We start from the raw sequence: 17432 nt of genomic DNA, 5'->3' as shown, positions 1-17432 counted from the left end.
GTGAGGGGGCGCGGTGTCCCTCGACTCCCGCCGCTCCGCTCCTTCGCTTCCTCCCGGCCCTCTCCCGGTCCCCTCCCCCGCGCCCGAGCGGCGCCCTGGCCCGGCTGCGGGAGCTGCTGCGGGAGGGGCGCGTCCGGCGGGGCGAGGGGCTTCGCTCCAGTCAGGGGGCGGTGAAGGAGGGGCTGGGAGCCGGCGAGGCCCCTCCTTGGCCGCGGCCCCCGCCGGCTGGGGGATGCCTGGCTGGGCCCGTGACTGGGCTCGCCCCGGCAGTTCCGTGGTCAGGAGCTGCCTCCATTCCCGCCCCCGCCTCGGCGCTCCCGCCGGGAGCGAGGCGGAGCGAGGGCTGGCGGGGCGAGCTCCTGGGATTGAGGGGCGACGGCGCACACCGTGGCACCGTATCTGTTTCGAGTTGTGCGTGCTTAATGCGTTCAGACAGAGTTCTGAGGAAAAAAACCCAAATGGTGTTTTAATCTACCTTCCTCTCTGCCTGCCGGCCCAGCAGTGAGTGCTCACAGGTGCATCTTGTACCAAACTGCCCCAGGGTAACAAGCCCACCCTGGATTTAAGTTTTCTTTGCCTGTCTCTTCCCTGCTTTCATAAATGCTTGACTGCTTCGTGTAGCCTGTAAGGTAGAAGGATTTTATGTCATGTATTTCATAGCTGTTTTATGCTCTGATTGTTTTAATTCTCTTTTAACCCTTGAAGCAGGAGATGCGGTTGCCCAGCTGGGCTGCCCACAGAATTGCTTTGCTGTGACAAGAGCAGATAGACATAATGTTGGATTTCCAGTGAGTCTGTTTCCATAGTAAGTTCTTGGCCTTTATAAAAATAGCCAAGACCTTAATGGATGTTATGGTTATTGTTATACAGGAGTTGATGTGACATAAATACATTCCATACAAGTTATCTGAGAATTAAATTATTGCTTCAGCAAAAAATCCAAGCACAATACCTCAGAGGCTAAGGTGCAATAACTCAATTTCTGGAAGATGTGCATGATTTTCTAATGCATCCTTTCTCCTCAGGGTGTGTGGGGGCTGTTCACATATGGATGTTCACAGGATCAGTTCCTGTGAAGTAGTTAGATCATCTGGGTTGTGAGGTTTGTGATATTTATCAGGCACTTTCTTGTCAAACACTGTTAAAAGGTGAGCCTTAGTTGGGTATCTGTAGGAGGAGGAGCATATTTTTGCCCTCTCCTTGTTGTTGGCCTCTTGGAAAAGACCTAGGCTTTTGTTTCTTCTCTTCTTCTGGAGTGTGTATTTATTTTCTTGTACATTAAGCAGTGTTGATGCAAGGAAAAAAATAACAAAAAACCCAAACAAACCCCCAAACTATAAATTAGTAGCAGTGAATTTTATTTTGTTGCCAGTAAAATGTTTGTAGAAGTACATTTTGAGGTGTTGTCAAAAATTAGGTCAGATACCTCTGAACTGAAGCTTTCTTTATCTCAAGAAATGACCTGGAGGAGCTGGAGAGGAAGGCAGTTTGGGAAGGGGACAGGGTAGCTGAGTCACAGGGAGAAGAACTGCAGGAATAGAATGACAGTCAGTAGAACCACAACCAGCAAGGCTGCCCAAGGGAAAGCTAAACAGAAATCTAATTTTAAATGTGTCCTACCTCTGACTTAGCATATTTTTTACTGAACTATGGAAAATGTTTCCTGAAAGAACTGGAGGCGAGGAGCTACACAGCTATAGCCTAATGAGTTTGACATCAGTCGTATGCAAGACTCTAGAGAATTTTTGAAGGGAAGAATTAATTAACAACATGAAACTAAGTAGACTGAGTCCTATGTGCATTCGCTAAAGATAGATCATGCCTGACTGACCTGCATCTTTTATAAGAATAAGTGATTGAATTCTTTTCTCTGTGAAAGAAATGGAGTAGCTCTAGTCTGCTGGGAACTTGATAATGGATCACACTTATTTTTAAGGTAGAGATACAGGAGAATTAGTGCAAGAGCTGGTACTTGGCTAAAGAGTAGCATGAAGGAGAGGAAGCAGAATCAGGTTTGAGTCCGAAGAGGAACTATTGGTTTGAAAGGTACTTGCAAGAAGTGTTTCTCGAGATTGAAAGTGGTGCTGGTATTGTTTACACCATAAAATTGAACTATGATAAGCAAACTTGAGGAATCAGTGTTTCTAAGGAAAACTGGAAAGTCATGCAAGAGCTGGACAACAAGGAATGCTGGATTTATAGAAATGGGGTGCATTATGAAGTTGTGCAATAGGAATGAATAATGACTATAAGCTTGGGAATTGACACGAGGAAATGTCTGGAAGAGAAATGAGACTGCATGTGATCAAGGCTAAGTCACCAAAGCACTGTGATTTGAGGACAAGAATGACAATGAATGTAAAACTATCCTGTGATGTTTATCGATGCATATAAATTCTGATCCACTTTTCAGAAAAAGGGATTCAGATTCTCTCTTCCGGAATTGGATGAGATAGTTCCTGGGCAGTCTGTATTCAAGGAGAATGTTAGAAGAGCTTCCCTAAACAGGCTAACAAAGTAGACTTTGAGGCTGTATTCACCTCTGTAAGTACAGGGATGTTCTTCCCTTTTTCTCTCCTGCCTCTTCACTACTGGAAAGCAGAGGCAGTTGTGTGGTAAGCTGAAATGGGGAACTGATGTGACCAAAAAGCAAGCCTTGTTTTGGTGGGTTTCTTTTGAGGTAGTTGTTTCACAGGTTCTGTTTGCCAGGTGGACAGCTGCAGAGGACAGATACACGGGCACAAGGAGAAGACCAGTGAGGGTGAATCACCTCTCTTGACCTGCTGGCCACATTCCTTTTGATGCAGCCCACGATGTGGTTGGCTTTCTGGGCTGCAAGTGCATATTGCTGGCTCGTGTTGAGTTTTTCATCAACCATCACCTCCAAATCCTTCTCTGCAGGGCTGCCCTCAATGACCTTTAAAGTATGTATAATGGCCTTTGAGGTATTCATTGAAATGCTGCATTACATGTAGTTATATTCCAAGACACTGTTGGAAAGTTAAAAATGAGGAGGAAAAAACAGCCATTTAATCTAAGTGAGTGTTGGTACAAGAACCAGTGAATATGAACTGAGGATGTGCTGCATACCTGAAACTGACACGTGGAAAAGCAAAGGTCCAAAAGCAGTGCTCAAGCAGACGTCATTCAGAGTGAAGTTGGAAAGCTTGAGAGATCATAGATGTAGGCTGCCTGTCCTAACAGGAATCAACGTCGTTTGCCTGAGAAGGCTCCTTTCAGTTTCTGTTCCCACCTTTTTCTGTAGTCTTACTAGGAAATGCATGTGGAGTTAGGATTTTCTATGGATTTCTTGACAAGGTTCTTTCATTAGCTGCCATTGCTTCTGAAGCTTCATCCCTTGAAATGTACAGCTCTTCCTGTTGGTTAACTTATAGGATAAGAAATGTGTAACATGCAAAAGACTTTGATGTGCAGTTTGGAAAGGTATAGAAATATCTTTTTCTTTCACAGACTTGAAAAACAATCCATATGCATTTATTTTTGAAAGAGAAGGAGAGTCAGAGAATCTCTTTCTATGTGCCTTTGGATTGGGAATATGAGTGCCACAATTGTTCCTCATGCTCCTTCCAAGAGCTGACTATTTGACTGGGGGTCCTTTTGCTGGAATATAAGAAAAAAGTGAAGTTTTGCCATATGTACATAGCTTAGTCTGGGGATCCAGTTTCGCAGGCAATTGTTAGAAGCTTGGGAGTTGCTGCTCGCTATCATGAAGGCATTGTGTTATCTGAAAACTAAAGCACTAAAAATTGTGGACACACTGAGAGGAGTTTTCTCTAGCAAGTATGGAGTAAACTTTTGGAGAACCTGCAGGCCTTTGTTTGTCTACATGAGCAGATTGCCATCCTGTTTCTCTAGGCCCCTTAGTTACTGAGTTGAACTGTGAATCCGAGGAGATACGCAAAAAGTGCTGGTTGCTGTCTCTTTTTGCTAAGGATTAGAGGTAGTTATGGCAGTGTCCAGAGAATGGGAGGAGAAACTTGGCTGCAAACTACTAGGTCCACCTAGTATTTGACACACTTTCAACAGGCCCATTAAGGAAGGGAATGACAGTTGGCAGGAAGCAGGCATGGTGACTGGTTTCTTGGCTTTGTACGTGCTGGCTGACTTATTATGGGAACCCTGCTCAGTGAGTCATTAAATAGTAAATGTCCCACAGTGGGCAGAAATCATGGGCCATATGCATTCAATCATGATTTTCATGCATCTGAAATGAAATGACAAACATTAAAAATTCCTTTTTTGATCCCTCTTTGCTATGGATAAGAGGAATGGCCTCAGGAAAAAGTAACAGCAAACACAGTGTAGTAGCTCAAACTCTTTCCCATTAATGTAACACCCACAATTTTGGTGCAGTAGGAGTTCCACACACTTCTCAGGCTCTGCAGAATTCAAGGCACAAAAGCATTGGGGCACAAAGTGGCAGTAAGGGAAATCTGCCATAGAAATGGTCTGATGTGTTTTGGAGTGTCTGTAGCTACTCAACTCATTACCTACTGCATCAGGTTCTGTTGATCTGCTTCAGTGTAGGGTGGTAAGACTTGGACTTCAGGGCCATTTGTGCCTTTCTTCTGGAGCAGCTGATAACACATTCCTCAGTAGTTTTGAGGAACTGTAGTAGTGAGTGACTAGTGATTTCAGAGCAAAAAAGGGGAAAGCTTTTTTTCAGAATCATGAAACACTTTCTCTCAATACAAGTGAGTGATAAAGCACTTAATTTGCCTTACAACACTTTAAGTTTTGAAAGCATTAACTGGTGTGGAAGGTCCTTACCTACCTTATAAAAGAAGTCTCTGGCAAATATGTAACCTGAACAGACCTTGACTAGTGGATGCAAGTTGCGTTGAAAATACGGGGAAAGACCTTTACTTTATAGTGAAGGTATAAGACTGAAAGTCCTGAGGTGCAGTTCTCCAGTAATGATTACGTGTGCTGTGACCGTCGCTTGAGCTCTGTCTCCAAGCTTTATTTGCATTGGGAAGCAGAGAGATAATAGTCTCTGAGGGTGTAGGAAGGCTTAAAATATCACAAGTACTCTAGAAATAATTCATTTTGAAGGCAGAGTTAAAATGAGAACTGATGTATTTATAAAGGAGAGGACGGAAAGCTGGAAAAACTTGCGGGTAGGAGAGCTAGGGACAAGTCCCTGTAAACCCCCTGGCTGGTTGCTGACAAAGTGCATAGTCCTTTTGGTCATGCAACGCCTGACCTGCCACAACAATCCCCACCTTCTCCTGATGCTGCAAGGCTTCTAAGATAATCACATCTGAGTGAACTTGGGCCCTGGGTCACCACTAGTGAGGCCACACAGAATTCACTTCATCTGGGGCAAGGCCCAGCTTTTCTGCACTTGGTGTCCTGAGCAGTTGTGCACATCACTGCTGACCTGGTGCAGCAGGTGACCATTGTCTCATGTATCCTCTAAAGAGCTTAAAAGTATTCCACGTTACTCTTGGCTCTCTTTAACATATGCATTTCTTACTGTGTTGTGGAAAAAAAATCAAATTGTGAGTGGTAGGGAAGGTGAGGAAGTGCGTCCTGGAATGCTCACACTGTGGATCAATTTTGTTTCCCTTTGTTTGATCTGTGAAATGATGGCAGTGTATCTTGACCCACTTCTCTGTACTTCTGTGGAGGATGACATTTCAAACTCCCACAGAGATGGGAGTGGATTACTGTAAATACCAAAAGACATATTTCCATGGAATCCCAAAGTTTGCCATAAAGATCTCCAAGGTAGTGAACTTTATAATGTAAATGTGATGCCTGCTTTCTCACAGTAGAGTCTGAGTGCTTGGCTGTGTGAGACTGTTTTTGTGTGGACTGTGCTTGAAGACCAATCCCCCTCTTTTGCCTGACCAGGGGTTTTCTTTCTGGCGTGAAAAGGAAACCTAAGATCAGGAGTGAAACGGCTGATAACCAGTTTAAGAGAAGGGCCTGAATACAGTCTTTGAGAGGGAAGAATGCCCTTTAATTCTTCCCTTCCTGAATTGTGTATGTGATCTTCATCATTTGAGGGCTTCAAATACTGGAACTCTGGAAGATGGTGCTTGTTGTGAGCTGCAGAAATCAGCACCTGACATGGCCTGAGCAGTCTGTGCACATGGCCTGTTTTACTTGTGCATAGGAAGCAGGTGTCTTTCAGCAGAAATGTTGACAACTTAGGCTTGATTTTGCAGAATTAGGAGATGTCTAAGGAATGAGCAAGGTCAGCCTGCACTTTTTATCAGCTCTTGAGAACTGCCTACGTTTCCATGTCTCTTGATTGCAGAACGTTTTTTCAAGAGGGAAATATTGAAGTTGTTCTCTTCCATAGATTCCATGGGTGAGAAGTTTCAGGGGAACACTTCCAACCTGTCTTAGTCCCTGTTTTGTTTGCTGCCTTTCTTCTAAGATTCTGCTTTACTGGAGAATTACTTTTTTCTCTTCTTGATCTTTGTCATTCCTGTAGTTGCTGTGATCCTCTTAGATGTGCTTGATGCTCTTAAACATGCGAGTGAAGTGTATGCTTTGTTGTCTTTAAATTCCTTGTGTCTTTGTTTTGGGGGAGCACAGTAGGCAGGTATTTTGCAATAGGTAAGCTCATCTAGTGATTGAACAAGATCTTGTTAATGGAACAACAGTAATAAAAATAAGTTGAAAAGGAACTAGACTGGAATCAAGCTGAAGTGCTTTGTTTCTGTTGATGATAACCTGTAAACATTAGCACAGTTCCTTTGGTTTTGTTCCCTGCTTGAATAATATTAAAGCACTTTAAAGGACTATTATGAGCATGAAATCTTCTAATAAAGTTAATCATAGCATACATCATGTATGAAAGATTAGTCTTTTGTCTAAAATATGTGGATTTTATGCTCAACAGGTTGTAACTTTTAAAGAAGCTTTTAGCTTTTATTTGTAAGGCTACTCTAATTGGCATGGGGTGCTAGTAATTTTAAATACACAATGAATTGCTGAGTACACATACTTCTGTAAACAATACTGCAGATTCTGATCTCATACGTAGAATTAATGATGAGTTCCATTTTCTGCATGTCTGTTTAATCCACTTACATTGTATTTAGTGCTCATTGTTCAAGAAAAACTTCGGGGTATGGTTGAGTTGTTTGTTTCTTTGTTCTGTTTCTTTGTTTAGTTTTTCAAAGAGCCCCGTACTTCGATAATCTTGCAGTCACTTCTGTGAAGTCCTGCCCGGGAAGTAAAGTATTCCATACTGAAGGAAGGATTCCATACTGGATATTTTTTCCATACTTGCCCTGATGTGCAAGTTGAGAGAAGGTTCTTAAATATCCATTTGCAGTTATGTAATGCTTCCCATGGTCATCATAGTTAGCTTTCATCTTATGATTTGTCTGTTCTTTGTATGTGTCATAACATCTGAGTAGTTATTTAAATACCTTGGAATATCAGGAATCTTGGCCTTTCTCTTGAATAAATGAATGAATGCTAAATCAATAAAACATGTATTTCTGTACTTCCGTTGCACCTTTCATTTAGCTGTTTCAGAATGTGTTCAAATAATGACTCGGGCTCCTGGCAACATAATTTGCATACATATAGAGTAGAGGGAGGTTCAAAGCTGTAAAATCACTGAACAGAGGTCACTCCAGCTGGAGTAAATTGAAACTTGCAAGACTCAACTTTGTGTTCCCTGTCCTAATATTGCCTTACTTGGTCATCTGTGCCTAATTTTGGTAATCCATCTCATAGCTTGTATGAGGTGCTGAATTAATACACCTAGGCAGCCTGCTGTTTCATGCTGTTTCTAACAGCAAAGAAAGCTGTGGGCACAGGATGTGAAAGGAAGTTCCTTGCCTGCCCCAGCATGCTGGGGGGCAGGACACGGGGCTTCCTGCCGGCTTCCTTGGGGTTACTGAGAGCAGGGCGTGTTCTGTACTTCATAATCTTACTGTGTTTGTGCAGCTTCTCAGCCTCATATGTAGTAGTGAGCCAGATTTGCTGGCTCTCAGGAGTAATTCTGATGTTGAAACTTGTAAGGGAGGGGCAAATTCACTAAGAGCAGTTCTGGGCCCATCATATGTCCCGAGGCTAAGACTCTGAGTGCTTGTTGGCTCATAAGACCGAGTGATGGCTCGCTTGGACCGCGTTGGTTCAGCAGTAGATGCTGGATGAATGACACACCATGGCTATTTCTAGATCGATGAGTAAAAGTGCTTAGAAGCGTGCCTGCTATCCTGGTCCTCCATTTTCCCAGGGGAAGGTGGATTCAGTGTATCATTTGTCAACTTGTTGCCGGCTCCTTCCTATGGGGAAGCCGGGCGTGGAGCTGAGCTGGGGAAAGGCTGAGTCTCACGTGTGAGGTCTGGGTGCTGTCCCTGGAGAGGGGAAATGCCAGTCCTTGTAGCTGGGTGTGCTCATTAAGAGCCCACGGGCACCAAGATGGACATTAAGAGCTGATCTGTGGGTGAACAATTGGCTGCTGCTGACGGCAGTCTGCACTGGCTGCTGCGTTGGACAGACATCTCTGTTAGGGGTGGAGATTGGGGTGCCCTCGCTTGTTTAATGCGGGCAACTGCTCTCTCTTGCCAGAATTCTTCCTATATGAATTCTAACTTGCCTTCTGTAATGGTACGAATCTTGTCTTGACGGCACGGAATTCCCTAGCAAGTCCCCTTGGCTGGAATGGTTGCAGTAGTATTAAGTTCCTTTTCTGGGAGGAGCGTGGGGGGTTTTTTTGTTTACTTTCTTCAAAGAGACTGGTAAGAGCCAAAGTTCCAAAGCACAGGAGTTATGTAGGGCTTGAACTCTATAACAATAAAAATAAAGTGTTAAATAATGGGAAAGAGTGTCTAGAATGCATGCTAGCATGGCTTTGAAAGCAATTATCTTTGTGTTTCAGGTTATTTTATCTTTTAAGGGCCTCAGTAAGAGTCAGAACTTTATTAACATAGTGTTTTTGAAGCAAACTTGAATGTTGATACTGTGCATACAAATGGTGCCTTAGAACTTGTGTAAGTGGCTACTTTATGGCTTTAGCAATATGGGAATGTGAGGAAGTACCAGTTTCAGGAGCTGAAAGGATAGAAACAACTACGCTCTGCCTCCTTGTAATACAGGGATTTATTTTGCTGTTGCTATTTGCGTATATAGTATATTTAAAAATATATTTATATACGTATGTATCATATGTATTCTTCATATATATTTTTGTATGCATTTATACATAGTTGTTACAAATATTCGTATTTATATAAATGTATAATATATATTTAAAACTCTGCTGTTAGAGGTCATTATATTACTGCATAGGCATTATTGTTGTGCATGTGGGCTCTTCAGCTTGCAGATCCTGTTCTGTTGGTTCTGCCATGCAAAAAAGGGGAAAGTTTGTCATTTATGTTCAATTGTTATTTGAATAATAAATTGTTCTTACTGCTGAAAGACAAACAATGGTCTTAGATTTTCATTTGGCTGTGTGCTGCTGTTGTTATGGTGATTCAAATAAGGTCATTAGTGTGCTGGTCTTCTCTGGGTCTGGCTATGCTAGGATTATTAAATCAGGAAAACTGATCTTAGAAATCCCTGCATTGAGTGAAGAACAAATACTGACTTATTTGTAAAGAGGTATCAAGTTTTAGGTTTAATTTTCATCTGCTGGGTTTTTTGATTGCTGCTGCTTAGTTATACTCTTATTTAGCATATTTCTGCCTTTCTTTCTTAGAGAGGAAGGATTGGTATCCTTGAAATTATATGTGTTGTAATGATTTATGAAGGGAAAGGATTTTCTAAATAGAAATGTAATTAGTGGGTTTTGCTGATCTCCTTTTCTTCATTTCAAGCTGTTATCCTACCTCTTTGTCGCAGTAGACGCAATGGGAGAGATCATCAAAGCAATTGTTTAGGGTTTGCTTCCTATAAATTAGATTCTGTAACTTCCTGAAAGCATCCTTGGTCTTTAACATAATACTCACTCTAAATATTTGAGATTTTTTTTGAGATTAAATAATGTCTCTGTTGTACCAATGCAAAAAACTTCCTCAGCTCCAGATGTTTTTTCATATCTAATCTGAAGAGAAATCTTACAAAATACCTGTTACACTAAAGAGGAGAGTTTATATTGTGACTGTAATTCAAACGTGATAGTAGATGAAGTGGGAAGCAAGGGAAGGGTGGGAAAGTTATACTAACTTGCCAGCACATTTTAAATTATCACTGTTTAGTGTTCACTGAGGATCTTACTTTGATTAACAATTAAGCACTTTTCACAGATAAGAACAACCTTACCTGAGTGTAAAATTAATGCCAACTACCTGTCTAATGTCCGAGTGCGATAGTTTAGGTGGACATGCACGTACATTTGGAAATCCCTCTTTTATCAGTGTCCTTTTTTATCCTCTCTTCTGATTGTGTGCTTGTAATTTAGTAGAAGATACTATCAATGCATTTTTCTTAAAGAAAAACTATCATGTTAATTTTTAGATGTAGGAACTGAAATGCATTTTTCCTTGCCTGCTCTTATGTTTTCTTACTGTGACTTAATGAATGTGTAGTAAATTTATTCTGGCTAGGAAGTGCCTTTAAAGACAAGGAACAAAAACAGATTGCCTGGATTTTTTTCCCCCCACAACTAGAATTGTGTATTCATTGGTGCTTTGCATCCTTACTGTTAGATTTGATACAAATTGCATATTAAAGGTTAGTTATTGCTGCAGAATCCCAGAAAAATCAAAAATGTTAGTTCCAGAAATTCAGTTGTACTTCTGTTTAAGTAGTTTTTTTAAAATATATTTTAACTTGATAACTCACAAGAGTTGAAGTATTTTGTGTAGTGAAGAGCACAGTTAATAATTTCTCCCCTAAATCTCAAGACAATATTCTGTATTGTTTTTAATTCTGAAATCCCTCAGGACCTATTGCTTGCAGAACATGACAGTCTGAACAGGAAAAAAGCATTGCCATCAAAACCCCTTGACAGGCGTGAGCAGTATTTCCAGCTGGAATGAAGATCCCTGACATTTGAAAGAGTAAGAAATACATGGAGATACTAATTCATGTTTTATGTAGTTTATTTTGAAGTCTCCCAGGAGTTCAGCTTTGAATTTTAATTTCATTTTGTTGAGGAATCTTCTTTAATTCAACTGAGGAGACAGGAACCTGTAAAATTTTCACTCAGCTCTGAAAATGTGTGTATTTCTTTGTTCCTGTTGACTACTGAGCTTTATGAAAAGATTTTATTTCTCATATTTGTGGGCATTTTTGTAATGATACATATATTAATGACATACAGGGACATTTAAGTACATGTTTATGCATGTACATGCATATATGGATGGATTTACATAAAAAGCCATTATATTTAAATTAAAAATGAGCTCCTCTTTCTTCATTCTGTGAAGAGGGTGAAAAGGAGATGTGAGACAGGTCTCTTCAGTAGTCCCATCTCTTCCCCCTGTCATGGCTTGTTTTGGTTTTAAGGTGGAAAATGATAAGAAAACAACTTTTTAAGTTGCCCTCCCTAGGAGCAGTACACTGTAGTTTGCACATCCAGGCTGGGAAGAGGTTTTTGCTGAGACTCGAGTTGTTTGAAAACTCAGAAGTGATAGAACTGAGATTCTATTTACCCCATTATTACCATCTTTATCCATGTGCACTGCTCAGTTTCATAATTTGCAAGAACTGTGAGGTTTTAGCCATTTTTTTAAGGCTGCTCAATATTCTTATAATACTTTGGTTTTGAAATAATGGTCTCTTTCCCTACAAAGGATTCCTAACTGCAATTGATGCAAGTCTGCAAATTAAGCTGGAGAAATGAAGCAGAACATCTAGAGGGTGGGGAACAGTTAGGGTGAGTTTCGTCTGTGCTAAGTCAGTCATCTACAAGTTAGGCTTAGAGCTAGCTCTCTTCAGAGGTGGTGAAAAGAAACAGATCAGATGAATCATCCTCTGCAGGTGTGTCTGTTTTCTCTGACTATGCAGAACGCTTAGGAAAACTGGCTCGGACATCTTGCTTTTTGACACAGTCAGCTGACATGAATCCCACCTGCAGTGACTGCGTATTTAATATCAAAAAGTCAAACTTTCTCATTGCTGGAAACTGTTAAGTTGGAGGAGGGATGGGAGGAAGTCATCCAGGGCATTGCATGCTTTTCTGGCTGTTGGATTGTCCTTTTTCCTGTTTCTCTGTTACTTCCACTCTTTTGGTACTTTGACCAGCAGCAGTTCTATTAAACTACATGAATGTGATTCCTCCTTAGAAACCAGGATACTTCCTAAATGGATCCTCTTGGGGAGGAGGAGGAACAATAGGATGTCATAATGTAAGTCAGGTCTATCATAAAGTATATCTGTAAAATAGATTATTTAAGGCCACTTAAGCAGTTTTAGTTTTGATTTATCTGTGATCTTCTGATTTATTATGTCTTCTGATTTATTTTGTGATCTTCTCTCTTATACACACACATGCATACAGAAATTTATATTAAAACAAATTTTTGAAAGAAGACGACTAATAGAAAACAAGATTGTCATTGGTGTCATTAATGCCTGTCCCGTTTATTGAAATTGGAACATTCAGAGCCAGCAGAAGTCCCTGTTGTTGGGATTATCTGATAGCAGCTGACAGCATATTGTGAGCTAGAACAAAGTAGTTCTTCAGCAAATTTCACACTGTCAAAAGAACACAGGAGCCAGATTTCTGGGCTTTATTCTGGACTTTAAAAAGGAGTGTTCCTTAGCGAATATGTGTTTTTCATGTAGCTTGACTCATCTTACCCTTCTTTCCTTTAAATTTGTCTCCTAATTCATTATTTGGCTGGAGTACAAAATACAATTGTAATTCTGAAGGTGCTTGGAAACAATGATGTCTTAAATCCTTAATTTCCCTGTCAGGAATGATGCTTTGAAGGTATTTGCTGGAATCTAAGGAACTCAGGGTTTCTTCTGTATTTGGTAGAAAGAAGCTCCTTCAGAGGGTGAATCTGATCCCACTCTGTTGGCTGTGCAGTGAAATAAAATACCTGAGTCAGGACATAAGTGTAGGTGCTCCTTGACTATCTATGTTTTAAACTTAGGAACTGTGCTATATTTGTTGCTGAAGTTACTCCTGCAAGATTCCAGTAATAATTCTGTAAACAGTGTTTTCAGCCAGCCAATTTGAATCTGAACAGTAGCAAAAGGTATGATATTGCAGACATTTACATGAAACTTCTACCATTTTAATTTTCTTATCTGTGACTTGAAAAGGATAGCAGGGAATTCTCAGGATGTATGTGTGTACTAAATGGCAGACAGTTTCTCTGCTCTTTGTATGAATGCTAATTCCAGTGTTTGTCTCTCATTTGGAAGTCAGATGCTCTTCTTTTTTGCTTAGTGGCATATTTTGTTTAAAGTACTTGATGGATTCCTAATAGTTACAGGGGATTACAGGGGTGGCTTCTCTGAGAAGCTGCCAGAAGCTTCCCCCATGTCTGACAGAGCTAATGCCAGCTGGCTCTGGGACAGACCCAGGGCTGGTCAATGCCCATTGGGTGGTGGTAGCACCTCTGGGATCATGTATTTAAGAAGGAAAGTTATCACAGAGAAGCAAATTGCAGCCAGAGAAGAGAGGAGTGAGAGCATGTAAGAGAAACAGCCCTGCAGACACCAAGGCCAGCGAAGAAGGAAGGGCTGGAGATGCCCCAGGCACTGGAGCAGAGATTCCCCTGCAGCCTGTCATGAAGACCACAGTGAGGCAAGGCGGTCCCCCTGCAGCCTATGGAAGTCTGTGGTGGAACAGAGATCCACCTATAGACACCCCCATGCCAGAGCAGGTGGAAGCCTGAGGGAAGCTGTGGCCCTGTGGGAAGCCTGTGCTGGAGCCATCTCCTGGCAGGGCTTGTGACCCCACAGGGAACCTGTGCTGGAATCGGTTTCTGAAGGACTGCACTCTGTGGAAGGGACCCACACTGGAGCAGTTCATGAAGAACGGCAGCCTGTGGGAAGGACTCATGTTGGAGAAGTTCATGGAGCAGTCTGCTGGGGGAAGGTCCCCACACTGGAGCAGAGGAAGGAGTCCTCCCTCTGAGGAGGGAGAGACAACATGTGATGAACTGATCATGAACTGTTCCCATCCCTCTGCATTTCTGGGGAAAGAAGTAGAGAATCAGGTATAAAGTTAAGTCCAGGAAGAAGTTAACCCACCCCAGGGTGGGGAGAAGGTGTTTTCAAGATTTGGGTTTACCTCTTATTATCTTACTCTCTTTTATTGGTATAAAGTTAATTTCCCCAAGTCAAGTCTGTTTTGCCCATGACAGTAACTGGTGAGTGATCCCTCCCTGCCCTTATCTTGACCCATGAGCCTTTCATTGTATTTTCTCTCCTTTACCCAGGTGACTAGGGAAGTGATAGAGCAGCCTTGGTTGGCTCCTGGTGTCCAGCCAGGGTCAACCCACCATAACAAGGAATAAGAAAACTTGAAATTGATACAGCAGGTAGCGAGGCTGGTTTCCCGTGGTGTTTTCTTGTCCTTTGTGCCTTTTTCTCAAGCTGGCAGCAGTTGTAGACAGTGACATCGTGTGTTAAGGTGAAGAATTTCACTTTTCCTTCGTACTCTCATCTTTCACAGGTTTTTTCTTTTGTTGTTAGTATTATTATTACTATTTTATTTCAGTATCCATCAAATGCTAAGATTATCTGTATGCTTGCTTTATCATGCTTTTTATTTTCCATGTGTACATACGTTTTTTCAGCTCACTAGTTATGCTCACTAACTAAATATCCTTGGAGAGAAGTTGCACCATCAGTAAACAGTTTCTGTTACTGAAAAATTTGTGTTTAGATTTTGTTCAGTAAATTAAGAAATGCCATCTGGAAAAGAGTTGGTGAAAGTGGCTGGAAACCCAGAGGGATCTCCATAGGTAAAGAAGATTGCACTGTAAAGATGTAAATCTGATTGTGGGGATCTGTGGTAGATGTGTAGTGCAGTGCAAGGAATGGAAAGGTTGTCCCTATTTCTAGGAAAAAGGGGTAAATGGCAAATAAATGACAGGCAAAATTGAAAAGCAGGATTTCTTAGTGAAAGGAAAAGGAGATACTTTGGGCCATTGTGTAGAACATGTTGCAAGCAGGGACATAAAAATATATAAAGCAGTGTTTTGCTGTTAGTATAGTTTCTGGGATGATTCAACGTCTTGTAGGGTAAAAGAGGGGCCTGCATGTGTTAGCATTACCTACTCACGAGCGCTTGAAGGGCTCAGAAGTCAAATCTAATTTCAGGATATGTGTGCCTCAACAATGACCCCTGCTGACGTTGCAGGTGTGGCAATGTGCTGTTGGCTCTGAGGACACAGGGGTGAAGGTATTCAGCTCTTGGGTGCTGTTTTCTGCTTGAGGATCTTTTTCATTTCTCTTGAGGAAAAGGAATTAGACTGTAGAAGCCAAATCTGCCCAGGGCCTGTCAGTTAAACCACACGAGTCAGTCTGTGGATGCACTGAAGGAAGAGACAAGGAATGCTAGTTGGAAGAAAAACACTTTTTTTCCACAGCATTGGTAGGAAAAAGTGCTAGGCTGAATTACAGAGGCTTGCTTGTTTGGTAACTGTAATGTATTCTCTCTTTGTCTCCCCTTCGTTTTCATTTGTTTGTTTAGGTTGAATTTTCCTATCCTCCCCTAAAACCTGGAGAAGGACATGACAGCCACAGTTTACCAGAAGAATGGAAGTACTTGCCATTTCTTGCCTTACCAGATGGCGCTCACAACTATCAGGAAGGTAAGAAATGAGAGAGAAAAGTTGTGTGTACTTCTACTGCAATCCAAAGAAAAAACCTGATATCTGAACAGCTGACCAATGATTCTTTTTACTATTAGACTTCTTGCACTTTTTGTTTAAGTTGGAAAATACATTGGCAAGGATATGTTCCTTCAGAGTTTAGGTGAAAGTAGATCATAAAGATGTACCTCCTGTATCAAGAATTCCGATGTCAATAAAAACTTAAGGGTTGCATATCAATTTTGCATAGTTCTAGCACAAAGCAAAGCTGCTGGCTTTTCAGAAGTTCTTTGAAGGGTGAAAAAGCTCTCCTCCAGTAATTAAGAGATTCTTAAAAGACCTACAAGTCATGGAAAGCCATGTCAGTATAATGGCATGAGCTTTAAAGGTGTATTTGTCAGCAGAATAAAGATAGAAATATCCATTTGCCATACAGTCACCAGCAAGTTCCCTGCACTTTTTTTTTTTTAACTTGATATACTTAGCTTCCTTATTGTCTAGTTTTCGAAGATCTCATTTGGAAACAAAGAAAGTTCATCAAAATAATCCCTTTCCTATCAGCAGTAAGTGTGTGTCTGCTCTGGGTCACAATTTTTGCTGAATTTCTGCATGGTTAAATACATTACAAGAAGTAGGCTACATTCAAAGCTAGGAAAATCACATACAGCTGCATTTCCCTTCTCTCTCTTGTCTCAGTACCATTCCCGTTAATATTCAACTCTGAGAATTTTTATTGTTGTACTAGAAGAATATAAATGGTTTTTTTTTGGTAAGAAAAAAAAAGCTTTGGCAGCAAAGCAGAAATACATATCCTTGTGTTTTGTAGGCAAGAATACACATGAACTTGAACCAGGCAAATAGATTTTCTGATAATAATTGTATTTCATTTACTATAACTTTGTTAGATACCTGGTTTTTGAGTTCTAAACTGATTCCTGTGGATAGTTGCATTTGTGCAAAGAGGATGACTTGGTACAGGAAATCATCTTACAGGCTCTCTAAAATGCTTGGTCATCACCAGAATATAAACTTGATCAAGGGAGTAAGCTTTTTTATAAAAAGTCCCCCTCTCTGTTGGTCATAATACATATGGGATTGCCTCTCCTCTTCACTTTCTTACTATGAAGCAAACAAAAAATTAATGGTTGGTTTCAAAAAAGATTTCACACGTTTTAAAAGGAGAGGACAACTGTTTACTTGGGATTTAGCAACTTTTTAAAGTAGTAGCAGGTGTGTGTATATCTCAAGCCATAACAGTCTTTCTCTTCTCCTCTTTTATAGATACTTTTCATTTCCATTTTGCACTTGCACAGAGAGAGTATTTTCTCTGAGACTACGTTTCACAAATTCTTCTTGTTAGTATAGTGCTGGTGGTGGTGGTAATATCTACCTTGGCAGTGGTAGCAGCTACTCTAAGCCTTCAACTGTGTGTATCCTCCTTGGTGTTTGGGTTTTTTTTCCTATCTTGATAGTGTCTGCCTTCTTAATGGCATCATGCTCCCAATTGTACACACTGACTCACAGTGCCTTGCCTTTTCTCCTTTGTGCTGAATTGGGAAAGCAGCATGCCTGTAGGTTTCAGTGGTGCTTCTCTGCTGTCAATAGCTGCTTCTGAAAAGTATTTTGGCTTGGTCTGACTAAACGTGAAGCTGACCTGCACAGCTGGAGATTCTTCCACAAATTATCTTGCAGTGTGAAAACTAATTT

The 17432-nt window shown here is 41.1% G+C and overlaps 1 protein-coding gene across 1 annotated transcript in view; it reads left to right on the top strand.

Annotated features, from left to right (window-relative positions):
* The window catches only part of AVL9 (AVL9 cell migration associated), a 47462-nt gene that overhangs the window by 5945 nt on the left and 24085 nt on the right, over positions 1 to 17432 (top strand). The window contains exon 3 of the mRNA XM_010398749.4: positions 15605 to 15725. Coding sequence (XP_010397051.2) covers positions 15605 to 15725 — 121 coding nt within the window. The remainder of the gene's footprint in view (positions 1 to 15604; positions 15726 to 17432) is intronic.

The sequence above is a fragment of the Corvus cornix genome, chromosome 2 (genome assembly GCF_000738735.6).
Source record: "Corvus cornix cornix isolate S_Up_H32 chromosome 2, ASM73873v5, whole genome shotgun sequence".
Taxonomy (NCBI): Eukaryota; Metazoa; Chordata; class Aves; order Passeriformes; family Corvidae; genus Corvus; species Corvus cornix.
The sequence above is the reverse complement of the archived record's forward strand: the minus strand, read 5'-3'. Positions and strand labels throughout refer to the sequence as shown.